This window comes from Colias philodice, chromosome 1 (genome assembly GCF_061535455.1).
Source record: "Colias philodice isolate Cphi_HAF_F1 chromosome 1, ilColPhil1 Martin Lab GWU primary, whole genome shotgun sequence".
In the NCBI taxonomy this organism is placed as follows: domain Eukaryota; kingdom Metazoa; phylum Arthropoda; class Insecta; order Lepidoptera; family Pieridae; genus Colias; species Colias philodice.
Window position 1 is genome coordinate 5,395,839 of NC_143086.1, and position 21,964 is coordinate 5,417,802.

Sequence of the window (21,964 nt, forward strand, 5' to 3'; positions counted from 1 at the left end):
GTTTATGACCATTTTATGAGTACTGGCGGTTTTATTACATATTCAATTGCTACAGACAGAGATTTGATTAAGTAAACCGTGTATTTGTTTATTCTATTTATTGGCTATATTCCTATTAATTTAGTTTTAAGATTATTAATTGTATAGAGTATCCTTTTTTAGCATGCACCTTATTACTTAAAACTTGATTACCTCCTTATTTATTATTATCTAATCTTCTCTATTATATTATTTATTACAAAAAGGCAGAAGCATAGATAGTAAAAATATATTTTAAAACATATCTAACAACGTTCTAGAAAGTTCAACTAATTCAGTCTTCTATTTTTATATATTTTAGATATTATTTCATTAGCAGCCAAGTACATAGAGCGAAATATCGCATAATTAAAAAAGAGGTTTTACGGTTACTTTCATTTTGTTCACTTTAATTACATTTCGTAACCAGATTGTAGAGAACAACTTCATTCTTACTTCCTTAAAGATTTCCAATGGGTTCATTAATTAAGCTCCTTTTAATTAATCCAAATTACTAAACTCTTAACTCAGTGGGGTCCGTATCTAATGCGGCTCTTAAAAGTTGAAAAAAGTGGTTCTTTTATTAGCCTTTAAGCATTGTTTAAGAGTTGAGAGGTAAAGGGAGGCACCCTCTTACAAGTGACGACTTTTACTGACTCGTTATCGACCCTTTCAACAATTTATACCCACATTTTCAACCTTTATACATTAATTTCTTAATTTTATATACTTTTTGCGTTATTTGATGGTTTGCTTTATACTTCTGAATGTTAAAGAAAAGAAGGACTTTAAATTGTGGAAATCAGTTATCAAAGATTGCCTAACTCATCCTAATTATCTTGCTTTGACTCGATTACTAAAAGGATTTAAAGATAAAATAAAATAAACAAATTTCAAATAAAGATTTAATTACAATCGTTACATAATTTTAATCATAATAATTAATAGGTACATTATTTAGAAATATCTATATAGGACATTTAATATTAAGCAAATGTATTCGATTTGGTCACAATTATTTTACATACCGAGTCTTATAATTTTACAAGCCTCAAAATATTGCAATTAAAAACGTGTGACCTATACTTTACATAATATTATTACAAGTGGTGTGTTAAAAACAGATATTGTATAACACATCTTATTTTAGTTAAATTATCTTAAAAATCTATCAATCAACCCTATTTGAACGCCCTCTAGGCAGTTGTGACGATAGCGAAATATTGTGTCCAAGTAGTTTACACAGTGTAAGCAAACGTAATATTATAAGGCCCATTTCAAACAAACATCGGTTTAACCAACTCTTATACTCTTGCTTAGTTCAATTTGAAGAAGGAAAGGTAATCGATATAATATATTTTTCGATGTATTGTTATGTAATTGACACATTGCAATTTGGAAACTTTATAATTCATTTATTTACCCTAGGGCCATAATATACGCATATATTTAGACTCGTTCCATTCGCTACCGCCAAACATAATCGAACATAGTCTGGTACTGTGGTTTTAGTACATTTAAAATATAATATTAGTTATGTACAATTAACTGAACTTTCATATATTCTATATAATATGACAACTTTTGGTCATAAATAATTTAAAAGCGAAATTATATGTAGTTTACAATAAAATCAAAATGTAGTAAACGAAAATTGCACTAAGTAATTAACTAAGGAGATATTATGTGTGTACTTAACTAAATTTATAAATATTAAAATTTATTGCTGATTATGTTTAAATGCACATTGAACCTGAATTAAACGAACTCGATACAGTAGTGTAATAATGTAGTGGTGACAAAATATATAGATACAAGTATTTTATTATTGCATTTAATATTAATCCATCGTGAATTCATCGATAATATTCGAAATAAAATCGATTTTAACACTTGACGGAAAACAACACCGAAGGCATGCGCTATTCGTATCGGAACATATTATTAGGATTGCGATCGATTTTAATAAAATATTATTCAGTATATACATGTACTCTAATAATACTTTTAAAACAATATTTATAAAATTCGTTCAGATGCTTCAAAATTTGCATCAAAGTGGAAAAAGCACTAATTACTTTGTACATTTGATGTGAAACTAAAATAGAAAATCTACAAAACTTTACTTATATACAAAGACAACAACAATAAACGAATCGACGATTGCCAATCACTTATCTGCGAGACCTTTCAACAAAACAAACAATGCGCCTACTGCGGACCCCATCTCGTCGACGGGCCCATAAAATTATACACCTTAAAATATATTATGATCAAAATCAAATGGAAGAACTGATGAAATAATAGGAAAATAGAGTCACAAACGTTTCTTTGTTTTTCACTAATTAATAATTTACAACAATTCACTAATCCAATGGCTAGTTTACGTTTCACATGACCTTCCAATTTCGATTTCTATAAATAATTTGGATAACAATACATCCGCAATATTCTTAAATCTATAAAAAAATACTGAGCAATGTTGATTTTCATACATTTTTTACTAAGAACAACCGTCGACACTCTAAGCCAAGTGAAAATTAAAGTTAACAATGTACTTTTTACATTATAATAAAACGTGCGATAATTTATTATTTCAATAATTATTATACTACAAGATAAACAAAAGTATGAAATTAATTTAATACATATTAATTCGTTTTCGAGGCGCCCGCTTCACGTTCAGTTAACTTATGTAAGTACGTAAAATAATATGAATTAGTGTAATAAATAATAATCACACTGCTCTCTGTGTCAAAAGTATTGACAATTATCGTACAATTATCTATAGGAAACAAACTAATCATAAGTAATTGCTTTATTATTTCAGTACTCCGTGAAGCAGGCCCCGGGTGTAGTCTTTCAGCAAAGTGTCGCCTTTACGTTGTTTGCAGTTTGTATCAAATCATGTAAGCACTGTGCCACTGTAAGTTAAATTGTCCCCTAATGGTTGACGGGCGAAGCAGCGACCCAGCTTCCACATGCTTTATCTGTAACAACAACGATTCATTTATTACTAAACAGTTCATTAAAGCACAATAGCTATCTTAACCCGCGGTCCCGAAGCGATTCCCCCAAATCCCATACATCCATTTAAAAGAATAGCTCGAGTAAATTATCGAAAAATAAACAAAATTAGTTTCGATAGCCGCTTCGATTCTATCGTTGCCCTCCGCCGCGCTCACACATAACGGCCGAAAAAAAAAGATTAAACCAATCGAGACGAGGTGACGAAACGTTCAGTCTCATTATCTGAGAATTTATTAACGAATCGGCCCGACCGGAAAACCGAAATGTGAAAGAAATAAAAATTCGACCTCGCCCGCGGTCATCTAAACTTTGTACGGCGTCAATGAAAAAAAAATATAATCGAACAGGTTAGCTGGACTCGCGACTGAATGAAACAGAGAAGGACCCGGGGATCGAAAGATAAGAGGAAAGATTAGAGACTCGAAAAAAAGCGGTTTTAATGCGGAGGTAGTGTTGTGAATGAAGTCCCATTGAGGTCGCGCCCACGCATGTTCAACTTATCTGACTTAGGGCTAAGGGCTCGGAGCGCAGGAGCGTCGTCGGCCGACTGCTGGCCACTCGGCGAACTACTACGAACAATGCTTCTTTTACATTCATAAACTTTTTGTCTTAAGAACAATTCCTTTTAGTAGGTATTATTCAAATGAGACGGTCTGAATGGAATTAGAGCTAGGTGTGCCCGGATTACAAAGCATTGATGATTTTTACTAGATTTTTATGAATCATGAATTATGCATCGGTGCGTAATGGTATTGTGTCGGGGACAGTTTTCGTGTTTGTTTTATTGTGTAATGTTTATCTTAGTTTGCTTTTAAATTTACTTTTGAATATAAAAATAATATATTGAAAGCACATTGAAGCGCCGCTGAAACTTTATCCGTTGTAGGTAATATTATTCTGATTAAATTTTGAAAATTTATTTGGGAGAATCGATTTGGTAGCGACATTATTTGGCTAAATAAAAACGACACAGGTATGTTATTTAAGCCGAAAACAAGAACTGTCGGATTCGAAGCATTCTTTTTGGGACTCCTTTAAAGGAATGCCGCGATAAGGAGTTATTTTCGCGTCAAGGAATTCACTGGGCAAAAAGGCGTGAAAACGAAAATAATACAAAAAGTTATAGATGTGAATTTGTGAGCGTTTGGTTAAAACAGAATTCTTCGCGAAGCCACCGTGTGGGGCGATGTCGACCTCGCAATTTATTGTAATGAGACCAAGATACCGCGGTTAGTTCTAAGAAATCCTTTGTCGACTCTTAGAAAAATGCGGCTAGACGTATCATCGGAAATTTTTATAGAACCCGTCTTAGCATGGTGTATCCACTTCTCAATTAATAGTACATGTGAATGTGTGTAGGTACGTTCAAGTAGGTATTAGCTATGCGCTCTGATTGAAAACAGGATTCGTTTTATTTCAAATCAGTATGTAAGGTAAACTCAGCACAAGAAGTCATTTAATTATTCGTAATAATTAAGATATTTCTAGGGATTTTTAAACCGGTATTTATTTAAGAGAAGATACGTAAAATTATAATGATAAAACGTACCTATATGTATATTGTGTACCTACCTAATCACATTAATGTTATTTTAGAGTGATATTTCAATCATCAATACAGACAAATAAGATACCTCCATGAAATATTGTTATCGGAAATGAAATGTGTGAGTCTAAAATGGGGTTTAGGTATAAACGAGTGTACTTTTTCAAATCATGGAGACGTCTAATTTTGGCAGGTCAGCTCACGTAGCCAGGTTGGTAGCGCTGACACTGACAAATGACACAAGATTGCAATCTCCCGCCCTCTCCCCTCGACGCGCCTCCATTGTTTTCAATTACCAACATGACACATCGGTGCGAGCCTCCACTATGAAACCGCAACTCTGTTTATGGCCCTCTCGATATCTCTACTACAATCATCCATTTGTTCAATTTTATTTGCATTTGAAATCCTATCACGGCACTCCATTTGAGATGAGGCTTTCAACACTGTGCGAATGAGATTAATGAAAGTTACACGTTTGATACTAGGGGTGGGCACAGGTGACACATTGCAGATGTTTTGCTAACGTTTGTCGCTTCGTAAGGTAAACACTATAAATAATACAACAAAAAACAATTACCTTTTATAGAACGGTTTGAATGCAGCTGATCCCTCGTTATGGTGTTGATTAGTTTGATGGTTGTTTCCGTGATGAGGGTTGTGGTACGGGTCTCGTTGCGGTGACTGTTGGTGTCTGGGAAAGCAGTAGCCGGAGCCGCCGCTGCCGAGAGGGTTGGCAACACTGTGCACCTTCATATTTGGAGGCGTTTGGGGCGGAGTGTCGGTTTGGACGTCGGGGAAGGCGGCCGGGTGTATACAAGGGTGCTGGCCGCTATACTGTCCTCCAGGGAAGCCACCGTAGCGCCCGTAAGACCCACTGGCGGGACTCGCTGCGGCGGTCGCTGGCAATACGAAGCCATTGGAACTCCCGTCAGCGACAGAGGCTCTTTCGGGGCCGGCGCCGTAGCCGTGCTGCGGCCACGGTTGGGCGGCGGGTGGCGGTGTTTTGCAAGCGGCCGTGTCGGCTAATGACCATATCTTAGGCTTCGACGCTGGGATTGGCACGCCGCATTCCGACGTACCGCGCTTCGACTCCTCCTTTATTCCATAGCCGAGCAGCTGATTGTGCATACCCTGTAGCAGATCGTCACCCTTCCGCTCTTCATCTGTAAAGATAACGAAATTCACGTTCATATTCCGCGTTCGAAGCGTGTGTGTGAAACATAACAAACAGATTTATCGCAATAGCCAATACCGTTACTAACACTATGACTATAAAAAAGAGCTTAAAGTATTTATGTTCCCGAACCGATGCGATTCGCATTGTATCCGACGTGACCGTTACACCGGGGACGTAAGTTTCAGCTCGTAAGATGTAGTTGTATCTCATGCTCCCTTCGGGAAAGTCGTGTGAAAATACGTTTGGCGTGCAGTGACCCATTCGTTAAGTGGTTATCCGATTAGCGAAGTGAAAATACCACTTTAGGGCGCGACTCCCCCGCCGCGGGCGCTGGCCGATCCCTTTCATATTGAGCTGAGCATTTATTTCGCATTTCCCGGTTCGCCCCGCGGCTCCGCACTCCTCCGCGGAATGTGCGCTCGACCCACACAATTAATGGTCAACCTCGCTCTCGTCCTTTCTATTTCGCCCTTTGTGGGAAATTTTCTACATTTCTTTTTTACAAAGAATGGCCCGGAACGTAAATTTTTCCAGTGTAAATTTTGAAATTTATTACGGCGATATCGTTGAATCGAATCGAGTCTCATATTCGGCGGTGAATACATTAGTGTTTTACAATTAAGCCGAAATATTTATTCAGCGAAATTTTAGAAAGCTCTAAGTATTATCATAATACCATTTGCCGTTGTAAAGTGGCTTTCGGGGGCGTGAAGGGCTCGGGGAGTCTAATGAAATTCAGGGACCGTGCGCGGGGCGCGGGGGGGGGACGACCGCTCGACTTCATTCGCTTTATTCCATTTAATGCTGACTGCTCCTAGCTTTTAAGAGGGGTTATCCGCATTGCCCTTCACTAGGGATAAATGGGGATGCCACTGATACTGCGCGCGAAGATATTTATCCGGCAAATTGTTTTAATTTTCATTGTATTAATCTAATATAGACCCACAATGCCGAGAGATAAGCGGGAATTTGATTATTTTGTAATGTTTGTGCCATCGCAATACGTTTAACGTGTTCATTATGGCAATTGCTTTACAAATTGTAATGGCTGTTTTATAAACACTATAAATTAACTAGTTATGAATTGTTTGTTTTCATTTCATTTTTATTATTTTTGAAATTGTTTCAGTTTAGAATATTTATATTTGGGCAAGAATAAAAACTGTTTAATACAGTATTTATGAATAACGTTAATGCTTGTTTTAAAATTAAAATTTCAGTCGGGACCAGGTACCTACATAACATTAATATGAAGTCGTTTAAAAAAAGTAGAAACACCTCAGTTGTATAAAACTTCACATTATATAGATTCGACGTGTTTCAACAAATGAATGCTAACCAGACAAAAACGATCCCCTCTATCGAATATGCAAACGATAGATTTATCCCGTGGAACGCCGCGGGCGAACGTGAAAATCGAAGTTCTGCTTGATACAGAGTGGTTTTCCCCTTTAGTCACCGATGCCAGGGGCGAATGAGACATAATAAAAAGTCGTCTCGGCGTGGGGCGACCCCCTACCCCACGCTGCACACTAACCGAGAACACTGCAATTTATTACATCTCGAGCGACGTCAGCGCAGACACTTGTGTGTATTCCTGTACTCATTTTCCATTAACGCGCTGGATTAATATTTTGTTTGCGATGCGTGTACTTACGACAAAAATTAACATTTATCGGTGGGGTCCGAACGCTTTTATTCATGAGTGGCTTAACCCGAGATAGTTCTGTTTGTTTACCGACGACGTACTGGGGATCGCGTGTGAAACCTTTTATATTGGCTTTGTTTGCTGCGACTTAAAATGATATATTACATGTCGCGAACATTGACATTTTTGTAGAATGTGCGTTATGCTCGTCGGTTATGCGTTACGGTTTGTTTGGTTAGGCCCTGGGAATCGCGTTGAGATGACGAGATTAGGATTATAGGATTAGAGTCAGCACGCTGTTTGGTCAACGTGCTTATTGAATTTTGCCATCGCCAATACTGCATTTATGAGCGCATTAGCGAGCGGGATTAAGCAATTCATGTTTGTGTCTCATAACGATGATTTATTGTTTCCGTTAATGGTTAAGGAGCTTTTGATACGCTGTGGGTATTTTATTTTTTGTAGCATACCTAAGTATCAAATTAAAATAGAAACTTTTAAATCTTTAATTGAAAGTTGAATTATTTATTAATTTAGGTAAGTATTGTGTTTTAATTGAAATGTTGAATGAATAGTTTTATGAAGTCTTCAATTTTTTTTCATATTAAAAATACCTGAATCTGCTTGTTCGTTGAAAATATTCTTTAGAGCAAAAACTAGCGGATAAAATTTAACAAGCTATCTAAAACGAATTTCCTCAATTACATTCATATAAATTTTCCGAGTGATAGTTACTTAAATCCCTTTACCTCTTTAAATAAAAAACTGTCACTTTTAATAAAAATCGAATTACCATATCCCCAATAATTAAAAGAAAATAGTTCCGTATACAAATAATATAGAATTATAATGCACTAAGTACGGAAGTCGCACTGTGAGCACGTGGCTATAATCCGCTACTATTGTGTCTTGCCACTTTGTCGTTCCCCTAACGCTTGCCTTTTGGATATGACTTTATAATTAAACACCTCGTATTTCCTATATTTTTTTAACTATTGCAATTAATTGTTTACGATAACGCCCATTTTGTTTAATACGCATAATTGTTTTTTCTACAGAAAATTACGGAAGCCCGAAAATTTATATTTTACAAATTTTTTTTATAAATGTGAATCATCTACATATTTACGACAAGAATACATTACTTTTTATAATTATATTTAATAAACTTATTTGTGTCAGCCCTAGTTACTGCAAAAACTACCCAATGGCACCCTTGGGCAATTTTATTAAAATTATGGAAAAACTAGATAATTATCTTTTAAGTTTATTAGATTACACTGTATGTTTGCATGTAATTTTCTTTAAAAAGTAGCATATTTACATATCAAACTGGCATTTACTTGTGTTTAATTCAGAAAATTCAAATTTCTGCTAACTATGTTTCTTACATTTTATCTGATTACATTAAATGTAAGTTTGTAGGACAACTGGCTGGATATGCTCCATTTAAAATGGCTCGGTTCCATATAAACAATGTGATCAAAACATTAGCGTCGTTCACATCGACACTGTTTATTATCGACATTTTATGACCCCCGGCGGTGTCGGCGAGGACAATGTGGTTCGCGGACTGAGTGCACTTCTTTCCCAACAATAGCCAGCTTCATTAGCCAGCGTATGCCACGCGTTACCCGTGACCCCCTCCATCCATTAAACGCGTGAAGTTTTCAATGAAAACACTCGTCTCCCGAACCATCTCTATTGCAACAATACCTACTTATAATTTATGTTGTCGACAACCGAGACTAAAAGCGCTCGCACGCCGCGCCTGAATTTTATGTCCTACATAATCCACGACATTACCGACACGCACTCCACGTTACTCCAAACGGAGACCGTCACGTTACATCAGCCGATATTCAATTGGCGCACATTATAAATCCTACAAAGCGTATTTACTTACGTTCGAAGCATCATAAAAGAAACGATCCACGGAGTCGACAAATCCTTCGGTGAGAACATCGAGTAGGGCAGATCGTCAGACAAGCTGAACGGGACCTCCGAATTTCAGCCTGTACCTACGTAACGGAAGAAACTTTATATGAAATTTGGGTGAGGGCGCCGCCCACTTTACTACAAATAGGAAATCCGGGAGCGAGCAGCGGTTACGCACAGTTACACGCCTGAGACCGTCTCCCCTGCGCCTCGCACGCCCCACCCCACCCCGAACTCCTCTGCGGAGCCCGTACACCCTCCAGCCCTCAACTGGGTTACGCTCAATTCACTTTACGATTTATACAACGACAAAATTAAAACAATTTTAAACGATACACCGAGCACAGTTCGAACGCTGTACGACACGCAATCTGTAAAAGTACATTAGTAACAATAATTCGTTTAATTCGCATTCGCATTACAGAGCGCAGGTTAAATAGTTGTGTTGCAATTCGCGAGGCAATCATTATTAATACATTGGGGACATAACGTAAGCACGAAATATGATTCAACATCCGACAGTCAACGGTCCGATGCATTATCCAATTTGTATCGCGATCGACTCGATATTGACTGTTGGATGTTGAATATATGACAGAACTTAACGCACCTTTACTATTCTTTATTTTTTCGTCTTGTTCCTTTTCTTCGTCGGAGAGCATCGCGTCGTCGTCGTCATCAGTTTTGTTCTTGGGCTCCCACGTCATCTTGTTTTCTTTCTTGAGGCGTCTGCGGGCGTTCGCAAACCACGTGGACACTTGTGTTAAAGTCATCTTTGTAATGATTGCGAGCATTATTTTCTCGCCCTTCGTTGGATATGGATTTTTCTTATGTTCGTTCAGCCACGCTTTGAGCGTCGCTGTGGATTCCCGCGTAGCATTTTTCCTCCTGGCGGCTAAATCGTACCCAGCACCATATCTGTTAACAAACATAAATTTATCCATACACCTAAAATGTGAAAACGCTTCTCGCCCTTATTCTACAAATTCGCAAACGGTGTGCACATGTTATTTGGATATGAGTCACATTTTTAAGATGATACAATCTATGTGGTCGTATGAAATAATCTATGGAAAAGCGAAAAGCATGTATGTTTAAAAAATGTGTTAGTATAATTGGTATAAATATAAAAATAAATTTGTAGGTATAATACAATGTAAAGAGAAAATATTAGAATGTACAAACTACATCTACTCAGCGTATACAATATGTACGAAGTATAAACCAACGGCAAATAAGAGAAATCTCATGAGAAAATCAATGTATGCCACTTATTAGGTACAAAGCTTTACATAAACATCGATTATGCATTCAGTTCCTTTCCCGAAGCGTTTATTTCCAACGATCAATATATTTTAAATTCGAAGCAGATAGACATTTTATTGGGAGTAATAGATATCGCGGTAAAAATAAAACAGCTGCGGCATTGAAAGCAGCTTTAAGGCCCTCGGTTCCATTTGCATCCGAATTTCAGGAGTAATTTTGGGGAGAGGTGAATTTTGATCCCTCAGCGCCGAATAAGATCGTACCTGACTTCGATTTCTTTGCCGACATGACAAAGGCGAGTCTGGAGAGCGCAATAAATAGGTACCGCGGGTAAAAATAGTTAAAAAATAGTCCCGTGAGCTCATACGTTCACACAAATTGATACCTTGTGCGCCGTTTGCACGGTCGTATGTCGAAAAATATTGCACGCGATCTTCCTACGTGACACGAATGCGAGTTCGCTTGTTGTGACGATTTGATTTAGGTAACATTGAAAGAAACACACCTTTAATGTCCGCACGGAGACACGAACTTTTTATTTGGCGCTATAAAATTTAAATGTCCGAAGTTTGTGTTTCCCTCGTTTCAAAATGGCGGGATGAATTTCGTGTCGAGTTTTCATTGAGGTACAAAGGTGACACTTGTTAAAGGTAATGGTTAGAGGGCGGTTACTTAATGTTGCACTTCAGTGCAATAGGGCGGCGCAGCGCACGCGTGGGTCGTGGTAGTGTAGGCGTTAGTGCTCACTTGCCATCGATCGCGACGCCATCTTGCGAACTGGACACAGGTTACAACTTACAAGTCATCGGCTAAGTTTAAAGGTGGACGCGCGAAAACCCGTTCCAATTTTTGGAGTCACTTTTCTTTAACGCTCCTCGTATTCGACTTATTCCGCCGTGTTCATATCGAACATTTACGTATCTTTTAGATTCATTTATTTATAAACGTTTAAATGGGCACGTACCTGTCAATTGTCGTTCATGTCATTCGTAATTACAGCCTAAAATGGAGCTATTTTAAAACCGACATTACACCGATTGCGAGAGAGAAACGATTTATTCTTATTAACAAGCGCATTCGATAAAATAGTGTTGAAACATATAAATGCTTCTGTCAAAGCAAAATCCACACAAAGCCTTTGAAACTAAACCGCATTAGTTTTACACGAATAAGCTCTTCAGAATTCTGCGTGGTTAGCGAAGACAGCGATATAAAAGAAAATCACAGCGCTTCAGTCGACGGCTCTATATTCCGACGAATATCAGTACAGCGGCTAAAAGCGCTGTTTTTGTTAGGCTCTGTAATTAATTTAGACAGTCCACTTACTCGACGCGCCCGCCCCGGTACGTTTATTTACGAAAGAGCTTAAACATACTGAAAATTTATTCGATCATATACCATTGAAATAAAAGAATTTGAATTTATATCGGTTTAACATGTAAAAACACGTTTCGTGCATTTTTGTTAACGTGAAATAGATGTAAATGAATATGAATTTGAAAGTATTCAGTATGGTTTTAAATTAGTTTGGGTGCCACATAAATTGGATTTTCTTTAGTGAGTAATGTTGGCGCGGTCGGGGAATTTATTTTATGTATCAAGAATATTTACCTAATGTTAATGAATAATGCAATTGAACAATTTTGGAATCATCGAAACCCTACACATGATAAAGATTTGACGTATTCATTTTTATCGATATAAAAATGTACATCATGTGATATCGTATCTCTGAAACCAGTTATTGATTTCATACTCGAGCGTTGTTTTATTCAGGTCTATATATAAAATATAAAGTTTTATCTATATTCAGTATTTATTTATAACATTCACAACCACAAAACGACATTGTAGACGTATGTCAATACAAATGCTCGTTTCGCTATTATTTAGAGTAAACATGACATTTTGCACGTTATGGAAATAGCGGTTTAAACATTTAAACGCTACATTCAAACATTGTTTTAGAATTAGACGAACGTTTATTAAATTAGCATATTTTGTTACTTCTCAATATAAATAACGAATAGCAATACATTTTAATAACAGTGTATGATCTATAAAATATAGGTTTAATTATCTATCGCAAGAAAGTTAGTGTTGATAAAATTATAGCGTTCAGTACCTACATAACAAATCCAATTTGAAAACAGCCGAATGATAAAAACAATCTAAACATCGCATCCGGAACATAACATACGAGTTCGATCGACTTAAAGAGCTTTTACAAGTAAAATATAGCGTTATAATAATGTTCAGCCATGTTTCAGGGTGATGTATTGGAAGCGTTTGCGGACGGGCGGTTAGCAGCCTCCGTTGTACGGCGAGTACGCATTGAATCCCGGCTCTATCGCGTGTACGATCTGCCGCCGGGGGAATTGCGGCCTACGTACCCTCCCAGACCCGCACTCGGCACTATGTACGAGTACGTACATAAGTAATTCACCCCCTCTCGGGGAGAAACCCTATTAGGATTCCTTACGCAAACGTCCCACCGCACCTTCCCGATACTTTTTGTCTGCGCGCTCCAACGGTAATTATGAACGATCGCATCGCTCACGACTATTTAGGAACGGTCAAACGCACAGAGCCCGCGACGCGAACCTTCCACGATTAATTGCACGTGTATCGGATTTATTACGTTACCCCAATGGAACTCAATCAAGATTCATTAATTACGCGACACACGTCTCGTAAATACGCGGCGTTATCTCTATGCCTATTGGTAGATACGCACAGAACGAGTCGCTCGAGATCCGCGTCTCGCTAACGAGCGCTCCTTATTCGGTTTATTTAAAATGTAACAGCCCAAATCGTTGGCACACAAATAATTCCCTTAGAACGTCGCGAGCCCCGAGCGATGTAATTTCCTACGTATTTTGATCTCAATGGTGCGATACAAGTGCTCCCTCGGCTCTTTTCTCTAATTTTTGTACGTTTTCTGTGCTCGAGACTTGTGTTAAAAATAGCCGAGTAATTTTTCATTTCGACGCTCGGCGGGCGTGGCATATTACAGGCTCTTCCAAATAATACGCTAACGGTACTTAACTGAAGCGCCCACCGACCGACTTTTGTTATTCTTTCGACGGCTCGTGCACTTTTATTTGTGCCATTCATAATTCCACCGGGTAACTTATTGCCGCTCTCGAAACGGTTTATTCCCTTATAATTATTCAGTGGATAAATAAAAATTTCCCATGAAAAACCCCATGAAACTAAATGTTTACTGATGCAATTTGTCGTCCGTCGCTGGTGCGCAATTACGCTTGTTTTTGTTGGCGCTGTTCCGTGTGTTGTAGCGAAACCACTGTTTGCGATTTAATAACGCTCGTATGAAGATCATCCTGTATACGGTGTCAGCGAGGCTCGCCTAGCGAACTATTGTGTGCGAGCGGGGAACGCGATATATCACGATGTATTTCCGTGCTCGTCCCATTCCGACGCAATCATTTCGTCTTTTTTACGCATAAAAACTAATGTCGCTCCTAATTATTTTTAGATTATAACGCACCGCCTGCTATATATTAAGTCGAACGCAGCCGAATTGTCAGCATAACTTCGCTTTGATGTACCAATGATTTGTTTTTATTTTCAGACGGTCGCTGTGTGATTCATGGCTGGATAAATTTTCAAGTGCGCGTGAAGCTCACTTAAAATTGATGCGTCTACAATTCGTTGTTATGACACTGACGATTTCACAGATGTGTTCATTTGCTACGGTCGGTTTCGAGTCGAGATCGTGTGTTGCGGATGGGCGCGTTTGGCGCTATCGAATGAAAAATGTCAACGCAACGCGTCGTGTTCGCATTTCGAATTTTCGAAGAAAAACTGTGAATTAATCAAACCCCAGCGCGAATGGATGTGGCGTCATTCGTCTCTGTCACACTTGAGGGTGGCCATGTATCAAAATGAGACGACGAAAAACCCGGCGGTGGTTACCCGGTCATTTGTCCCTTGTGGCGTCCGCCACACCAGCGCTGTTCGAAAACTGCAACGATGTTCGCGAATCGATATCGACATCCATCATGCTAAATTATTTATAGCTAAAAACTGTATACGTCGCGCATTATCACAAGAACTGCTAATTGATTGTGAGGAAACAAAATAATCTCTTTATAAACACGCATTATGTCGCACTTATCTAGGATTATTTACTTCTTACGGTTGTATATGTGAGCGTTAATAAATTAAACTGTAGTAAAAAGCAAAGATGTCTTCCGTAATGAACTGCATATGGGCAGCGACCACACAGCTCGGTACCACAAAGCTTACAAGATCTGTTACAATGCCATTCAGGTTTTTAATTACCCACTGCTAGAAAAACGCACCAATGACGGCGGGACTTTACGATTTATGATATCCTGGATTGAAAAACTGCGCAGTAAGTAATACAGGTACATTAACTCGATGTGGGATGGCGTAGGCTCTTTTATGGTATGGACTTTTAATTTATTATTGTGAACCAGGTTTTTAGAATCGTGTTCAAACGATGTTATTTGTTCCGATTTTAATTGCATATCTGTGCTCGCTATTTCGTATAAAATAATTCAAACATTCATCTCAACAATTTAACTTTTATGCAATTTAAATATTTAAGCCAAGGTTTCGCGTTTCTTCATCATAAATTGAACGTGTATTATTTTAATTGCACGTTCCCCAAATGCCTTTGTTCGATCATTGCTTATTTAATTGATCACATTAAATAAAAATTATTAAGTATAGACTACCTATATTTCGATATTAAATAAGCTTGTGTAATCCACTTAACTTTTTTAAGAGCAATTACAATTAAAAATTTATTTTCGTATAATTTAGTCAGATGCCATTAATTATTGCGTATTTCGTATTACATGTGGAATTATATAATTGTTGCAGTTCCAAATTGAAATAGTTGAAACATTGAATAAGATGCATAATAAACAGATTTGTATCGCTCAAAAAAACGTGACTCAATCCCGAACACAAAGGGGGGTACATGTGCACAAAACGACACAATTCGTTAAAGTGAATATGGATGTTAAAAACAAACATGAGCCTTTCGCAATGCGACTATTAGAGAGATACGTTTGTCGAGGGCGGTGTTATGTTAAACTGCGCTGCGCTGGCTTTATCTAAAGCGGTAGGTAGGGCCGTTGGACCTCGGTCTGATAGGCCCCTGGGACTTACCCGTAGGCAGCTAATGTAGGATCGTACGGGTAGTAGCCCCCGGAGGGTTGCAGGCCCGCGGAGGTCCAGGCTGACATCTCGCCGCCACCTTCCTTGAGCGCGTAAGGGTTACTCTGGAAAAATTGGTGCATATAATGAGTGTTATGATTCGTGTGTACAACTTTCAAAGGCGATACAGTTTGGTTTGTGTCAAATATTAAGTAACTTATTACGTAAATAAATCCAAGCATGAAGTTTATAATTTATTTTATTTCAAATCCTATTATTGATATCTAGTGCTTACAACAAATGGTACCTGAAAAAGAAAGGAGTCCTAAACAAAATAATTTCTTTAATCTAATGGACATAATCTTCAGTTAAAAAACTGCACTATGTCATTAATATTATTACAACATGAATAGCTTCCAAATATTACTTGTCATATTACTAATTAACACATCATCCATCTACTCAAATCCAACTCTTACATTGAAAATTCAGATGCGACTACAAATCCGCGATATCCATTTTGATATCAATACAAATCCATTTAAGAACACCACTCAACATATTAATAAGTCCACAGAACCGACAACGCGTGTAAGGCGAGATAAATCACAACACATAATTCCTTTCAGTCAATCGGCCCAACAAATACCCCTTGAATTTAATTAAAGTTAACTTAATAAAAGGGAATAAACTCATGAACAATAAAAGTCCCAAGTGTACGGGCTGACATATCACTAACGTATTTGCATAATGTATGGATGTAGGAGGGAAAACTATTAAGCCTTACGCACCCTCGCCCGATAGTTGTTTAGCTGCGAGGGAATCGTACCCTCTTTACTGAGTTATTCGCATACATTAGGAGCAACTAAATTAAAAGTGTGAATGATTCGCCCCGGGACCTTATCCCTTGTCTCGGGCCCTCAGGTCTGATAATAAAATGAGAAGTATTACGATACATATGGAGTGGTGTTTGCGTCGTGATAACTGAATGAAGGGAAGACTGTTTACCCTCCGTTTTTGGCGAAAGTGACGAGATTGTCTTCGAGCTTTTTTTCACTTCCGTGCGTTGCTCTTTTACGGTGGTGTGAGGGAAAATTTGTGCATTATTTTGTACTTTATTCGGTTTGAGTTTTATTATTATTTGTGTTAATGTTTGTTATGCGTCATTAATTGTGTTGTCACACTCAGCGGGGCTTGTCCAATCAGGTGTGTAATAGTTCAGGATCCATCGCCCATTTTTGCAAGTGATTACTATCAAGCTAATTTTCCGTGAGTAGCTTTATTTTGATGAGACGCCCAATAATTTCCTATACGAAATTCTCGATTGTGGTAGCTAACAGAGGTAACAAGGATACAATTTTTTGATTTGATGGTTCTCAAATATTGATAACTAAGTAACTGAATTTTTTTTGTTCAATCTCAAGATAATTATCTAAATTATTCCAAAAAATATTTGTCCTACAAAATCTATGGTTTGATCAAAGAGTCCCCTCTTTCCAATGTGTATCGATACGAGGTCATCATAAATGATTACTAACCAGCAGATTTTTTTGTTTTCACTTCAGTTAATATTTATATAATTCAATAGACATATTGTCCTACAAATTGCGTAATAAATATTTGAGAACCATCAAATCAAAAAATTGTATCCTTGTTACCTCTGTTAGCTACCGCAATCGAGTTTCGTACAGGAAATTATTGGTCGTCTCATCAAAATAAAGCTACTCACGGAAAATTAGCTTGATAGTAATCACTTGCAAAAATGGGCGATGGATCCTGAACTATAATATACAAATAACTTTTTACTATAAATTAATAGCTTTAATATTGTATTGTATTTGATTTGTAAAAAAAATTGATTTATTTTTGAGTTTTTTTTTATTTAATCTCGTTGACGTTTTTATCTGATTCATCAAATGAATTATTTATTTATATAATTTACCAAAACATCAATGACACAATCAAAATATCTTTAAAAACTTTCTATATTGCGTTGAATGGAGTAAACACACGCAATGATAATGTAACAGCTGAAGCTCACAATAACCCGTTTATATAATTAGCAATGCATATAAAAACGCATTGGTTCATTAATCGTTCTTAATTACTGGATATCAATATGCACGGCACAGTTAAAGGTTAGCTATAACTGTAATTAGTATTCAAATCATCGTAGTAGGTACTCGGAGATAATTGTCAGATTATTCAGAACTAGCTTGTGATAATAGTCGAAGCAAATTATTTGTTATTTCATTAAGATGATCATCTGGTACACCCGTTTTTGAATTATGTGCCCATTGTCTATGGTAGTATACATTTGTTTTATAATTTTCGGTGTAACTGACATCTGCTAAAAACCCGATCAAATATCATAAAGACAATTTCCATAAAATGTTACCTTTGCTTCACAACAACACAAGTAAAATAATATTAACGGCTTTATAAATACACATGTTCAAATAAATTAAGGTTCCCATTAACAAAACCAAAGTTGCTGATTGTGAAAAATGAGAACACTCGGATTTCGGGCCGAATCATTAATATCTATCATTGCATGGCTAAACATAGCGCTTTTTTCCCCAAATAAGCCAGTGACAAATTCGTGATGGCAACTCTTTTGTGGGGGCGAGATAAAAATTGTGTCTTTCCGTGGTCATGACAGCCAGAAGACTAACTATAAGCGATGAGAGCCCCAGCATTAGAGGTCACGTGTTCCGCCTAACGACCTCCATGATTGCAATACGGATGTTTTTTATGAATTTCCCTTGCATCATTATTTATTGTCACTTTGGGGGTGGCTTTGCGGCCAATACTTTTTACGACATGATTTCATTTTTGTTAAAAGTAGTTCTTTGCTGTTGTAGTATTCAATGTTCATATTGAATTTAATTAGCTTTATTATATTTATTAGCATAACTTTGCGCCGCATTCATAAACATTATTATTAATATATAATGTAACTTTGTAGGTCACTGTTCACTGCTCGTTGGTAATTTAGCTATTTCTCCCACTAATTAAATCTATGTTCACAATATTGTACCAACTCTTTTTCGACATTGTCGACATTTTCATTTTACTACCATGAACTACCATTAATTAATGAACAAAACGAGCACGCATTCGACATAAGAAACACGCTCAAACCGCTTGTTTATGCGTATTTTAGGAGCTATTAACGGCCTTAATACCTCCTCCGAGTTATATAAACCGTTATTTTGAGTTAACTGTGCGATAAAACTCATTTATTAACCCTTAAAAATCTTATCCGAGCCAATTCACCCCACTCTTCCGTAAGACTGAACGTAACAACGTTTTAATCAATTCTCCACAGAGTTCGCGAGTCAGCGCGTTAGACAGACTCATTACGACGACCCCAAATAAATATAAACAGTAGTGGAGACTGGAGGGGCCTGACCCACTATTAACGTTATTCACACGCGCCGCTCCGTTCCCGAATGCGCGTGCAAAAAACAAAGTTAGAATCAGTGCGGTTCATAAATTAGCTTCATTTCTGTGTATTTAAGTGTTAAGTTATTTGCCGGTTCATAAAACGGTACCCTCTCGCGTCGGGCGGCAGGCGTCGGGCGCCCCGGCCGAAGCGCCCGAGGCGCCGCCGCGACCCGCGTCTCTGCCAAATTGTCGCCTCTCCATCATTCGCAAACTTGGCTTTCTGGCTACTGAACGCAGTTAAGGCCCTGATTTTACTTGGGGCCGTGTTGTGTGATACCATTTTCTGGTTCATAAACTGCGTATACAACGACGGCTCTCGGCGCGAACGCCAAATATCGCTTGAAATTGGCCAATAGATAAATTTTACTGTAAATAGCGGACCAATGGTTGCAGCTTAGGTATAGTGTCTTTGTAGAGGCACATTATCTGACGGTAAATTAGCTTCAACAACACTGTCTAGGTATTTAGATTTTATCAGCGAACATGCGCATTTTAGAGCACACAATTCAAATTTTATTAATCATTTGTTTTTGCACTAAACATTATTTTCACAGTATTAATAAGAAGGGAGCCGGAGGATCGTTGTAAAAAATTATTTGTTTACGGTTAACCCTCATAGTCGGTTGTCCACTCATTAGTTTCGAGCGAAACAAATTGATAAGAAAGACTAGCCTTATGTAGATTGCAATTTATTGCGTAGAATTTTAAATGAACGCAAAGGTGTTTTATAGGGCGACAATAAATTTAATAACCATGCGAACATATGTGTCTCCGCGGGGGTCCCTTGACCTTGTGAATACGAAATTAATCGTTGGCGATATTACTATTTATTCAAATAAATATTTAGCGATATTTTAACATACGAAATGTGGATTGTAAAGGGTTCAGAAGCCCGTAGATTGCGCGGCGAGATACGGGCGCGTGTAGTCGAAAGGGCAATGCATATTTTGGTTATCGCATTAGCATCAGTGCTAGATTACTGATAAACGAGCTGAAGACAGACGAACATACTTAGGCTCGTGTAAATATATTGAGTAAGTCACATCCCCAGAGTGAACAAATACTGGGCTTTGAATTAGATAACTATTAGATGGCGCAAGGGAATTAGTCAATCGATTTATACGATTAAGATACTTTGGATATTATAGATTTTAAAGTAAAGGATAGTGGAGTAGTATAATAGCGGAGTAGTAAGTAGAGATTTTTAGATTTTTTACTACGAAGCTATGTAAAGGTCTTTGAAGAAACTAGGGATTTAAATTGGCCTTGTTTTTTATATAGAAGAAAATATTGGTTGCGAATAATAGAATCTGAGTAGAACTTTAATTTAATCACTAGGCAGAATGTATTGGAATATAGGTACTCTATCTAATGGGAAATTATTAAAAATAATGTGGCGCTACATTTTGGGCTTTATGAATCAAAACTATTATAAAATAAAGAGTATCTACTTATAACCCATTTGTTCTTCAAACCTATAATTGGACTTTACCTAATTGAGGAACATTTCACGTATCTACCTACTTTCTAAGTATATTTAAATTAGAATATTATAAATATAAAAATAATAATTTCAAAATAATTATTCGAGTCCAAAACATGATGGTTTTTCTGTCTCTTCTGGAATAAACAATATCTTGTTATTTTGTGTAGAGTAAACATAAAATGTATCTAATAGTAATACACCTTTTGAAACTGGACAATTAATTTAAGAATTTTTTCTTTGATTTTTGTTATGGTAGAGCTTTTAAAAATATAATGTCAAAAATTATTATTTTATTATTAAGATTATTTGTTTCAATTTATTTTGCTGTGATATGGTTATTAGTGATTTTATAAATTGTGTATTTACCAGTTGTATTTTTTAAGTATTATAATTCACATCATTGGATAGCATAAAATAAATTAAATATATCATCGTAGGAAATCCGCCAATCAGATTTGAGCGCCCCCAAAACTACCAAAAAGGCAATATTATTCATGCCATAAAATAATAACGATACACAGCACGACTAGCGAAATCTGAAAGTGAATTGTAGCGAGTGGAAAAAAGAATGACTATAAGTGGATAAAGAGCGAATACAAACGAAACAGTCATTTCATGCCGCACGGTGACGCAATTGGTTCACTATACACAACTTTGTGTCCTATCCGGGCCAAGTTTAAGGTCTACATTTGTCGAACAAGCAGACAACGTGGCTAAGTTCAATAAAGCTTCCCCCAAATAAGCTATAAAACGAACGGCATCGGGCCGCGGCCTTTCGGGTAGGTACGTTCCCAGTACCAATTATTTGTTTGTGGAGATGGAGGCACAATAATTTTATTTTACGTTTTATTTAACATTTATTTCGTTACGGCAATTTCACGGGTATCAAAGTATTGCTAGATTGTGATTTAAGCGAAATTGCTCATTTTCCACTTCGGTCGCATTATAACGATGCGATTTGGCATCGAGTTAATATTATTTTATTACGCGTGATATTGTATTTTTATTCATGGCCGAAAACGTTTTTTACGTCTCGTTTGAAACGCAAATTGAGTTTTCTATCGTTAAATTATGTCGTAGCTTATAATTCGACGATATCGGTCGGAACGGCGTCAAATCGAGCGCCTAGCTAATGAATTAGATAAAAATAATTTATAGGAGCGGAGTGTAAATATAGATAATTAATCGACGGCAACGTCTGTCGTTACCTGAAGAGGCGTCGCGACAGGCAGACGGCTCGTAAATAAA

General features: G+C 37.2%; 1 protein-coding gene across 3 annotated transcripts in view; it reads right to left on the reverse strand.

The window, feature by feature from the left end:
- Window positions 1-1,909: 1,909 nt before the first annotated feature.
- The window catches only part of LOC149491119 (homeobox protein caupolican-like), a 97,633-nt gene continuing 77,578 nt past the window's right edge, over window positions 1,910-21,964 (reverse strand). For 2 of the 3 annotated variants that reach the window (XM_089703903.1, XM_089704057.1), the window contains exons 3-6: window positions 15,793-15,905; window positions 9,971-10,278; window positions 5,175-5,760; window positions 1,910-3,008 (exon numbers count right to left, since the gene is read on the reverse strand). In XM_089703903.1, the coding sequence (XP_089560029.1) occupies window positions 3,005-3,008; window positions 5,175-5,760; window positions 9,971-10,278; window positions 15,793-15,905 (1,011 nt within the window). In that variant the 3' untranslated portion in view covers window positions 1,910-3,004. Of the gene's footprint in view, window positions 3,009-5,170; window positions 5,761-9,970; window positions 10,279-15,792; window positions 15,906-21,964 lie in introns of those variants that run through there. The other variant, XM_089703977.1, reaches the window with a different exon arrangement.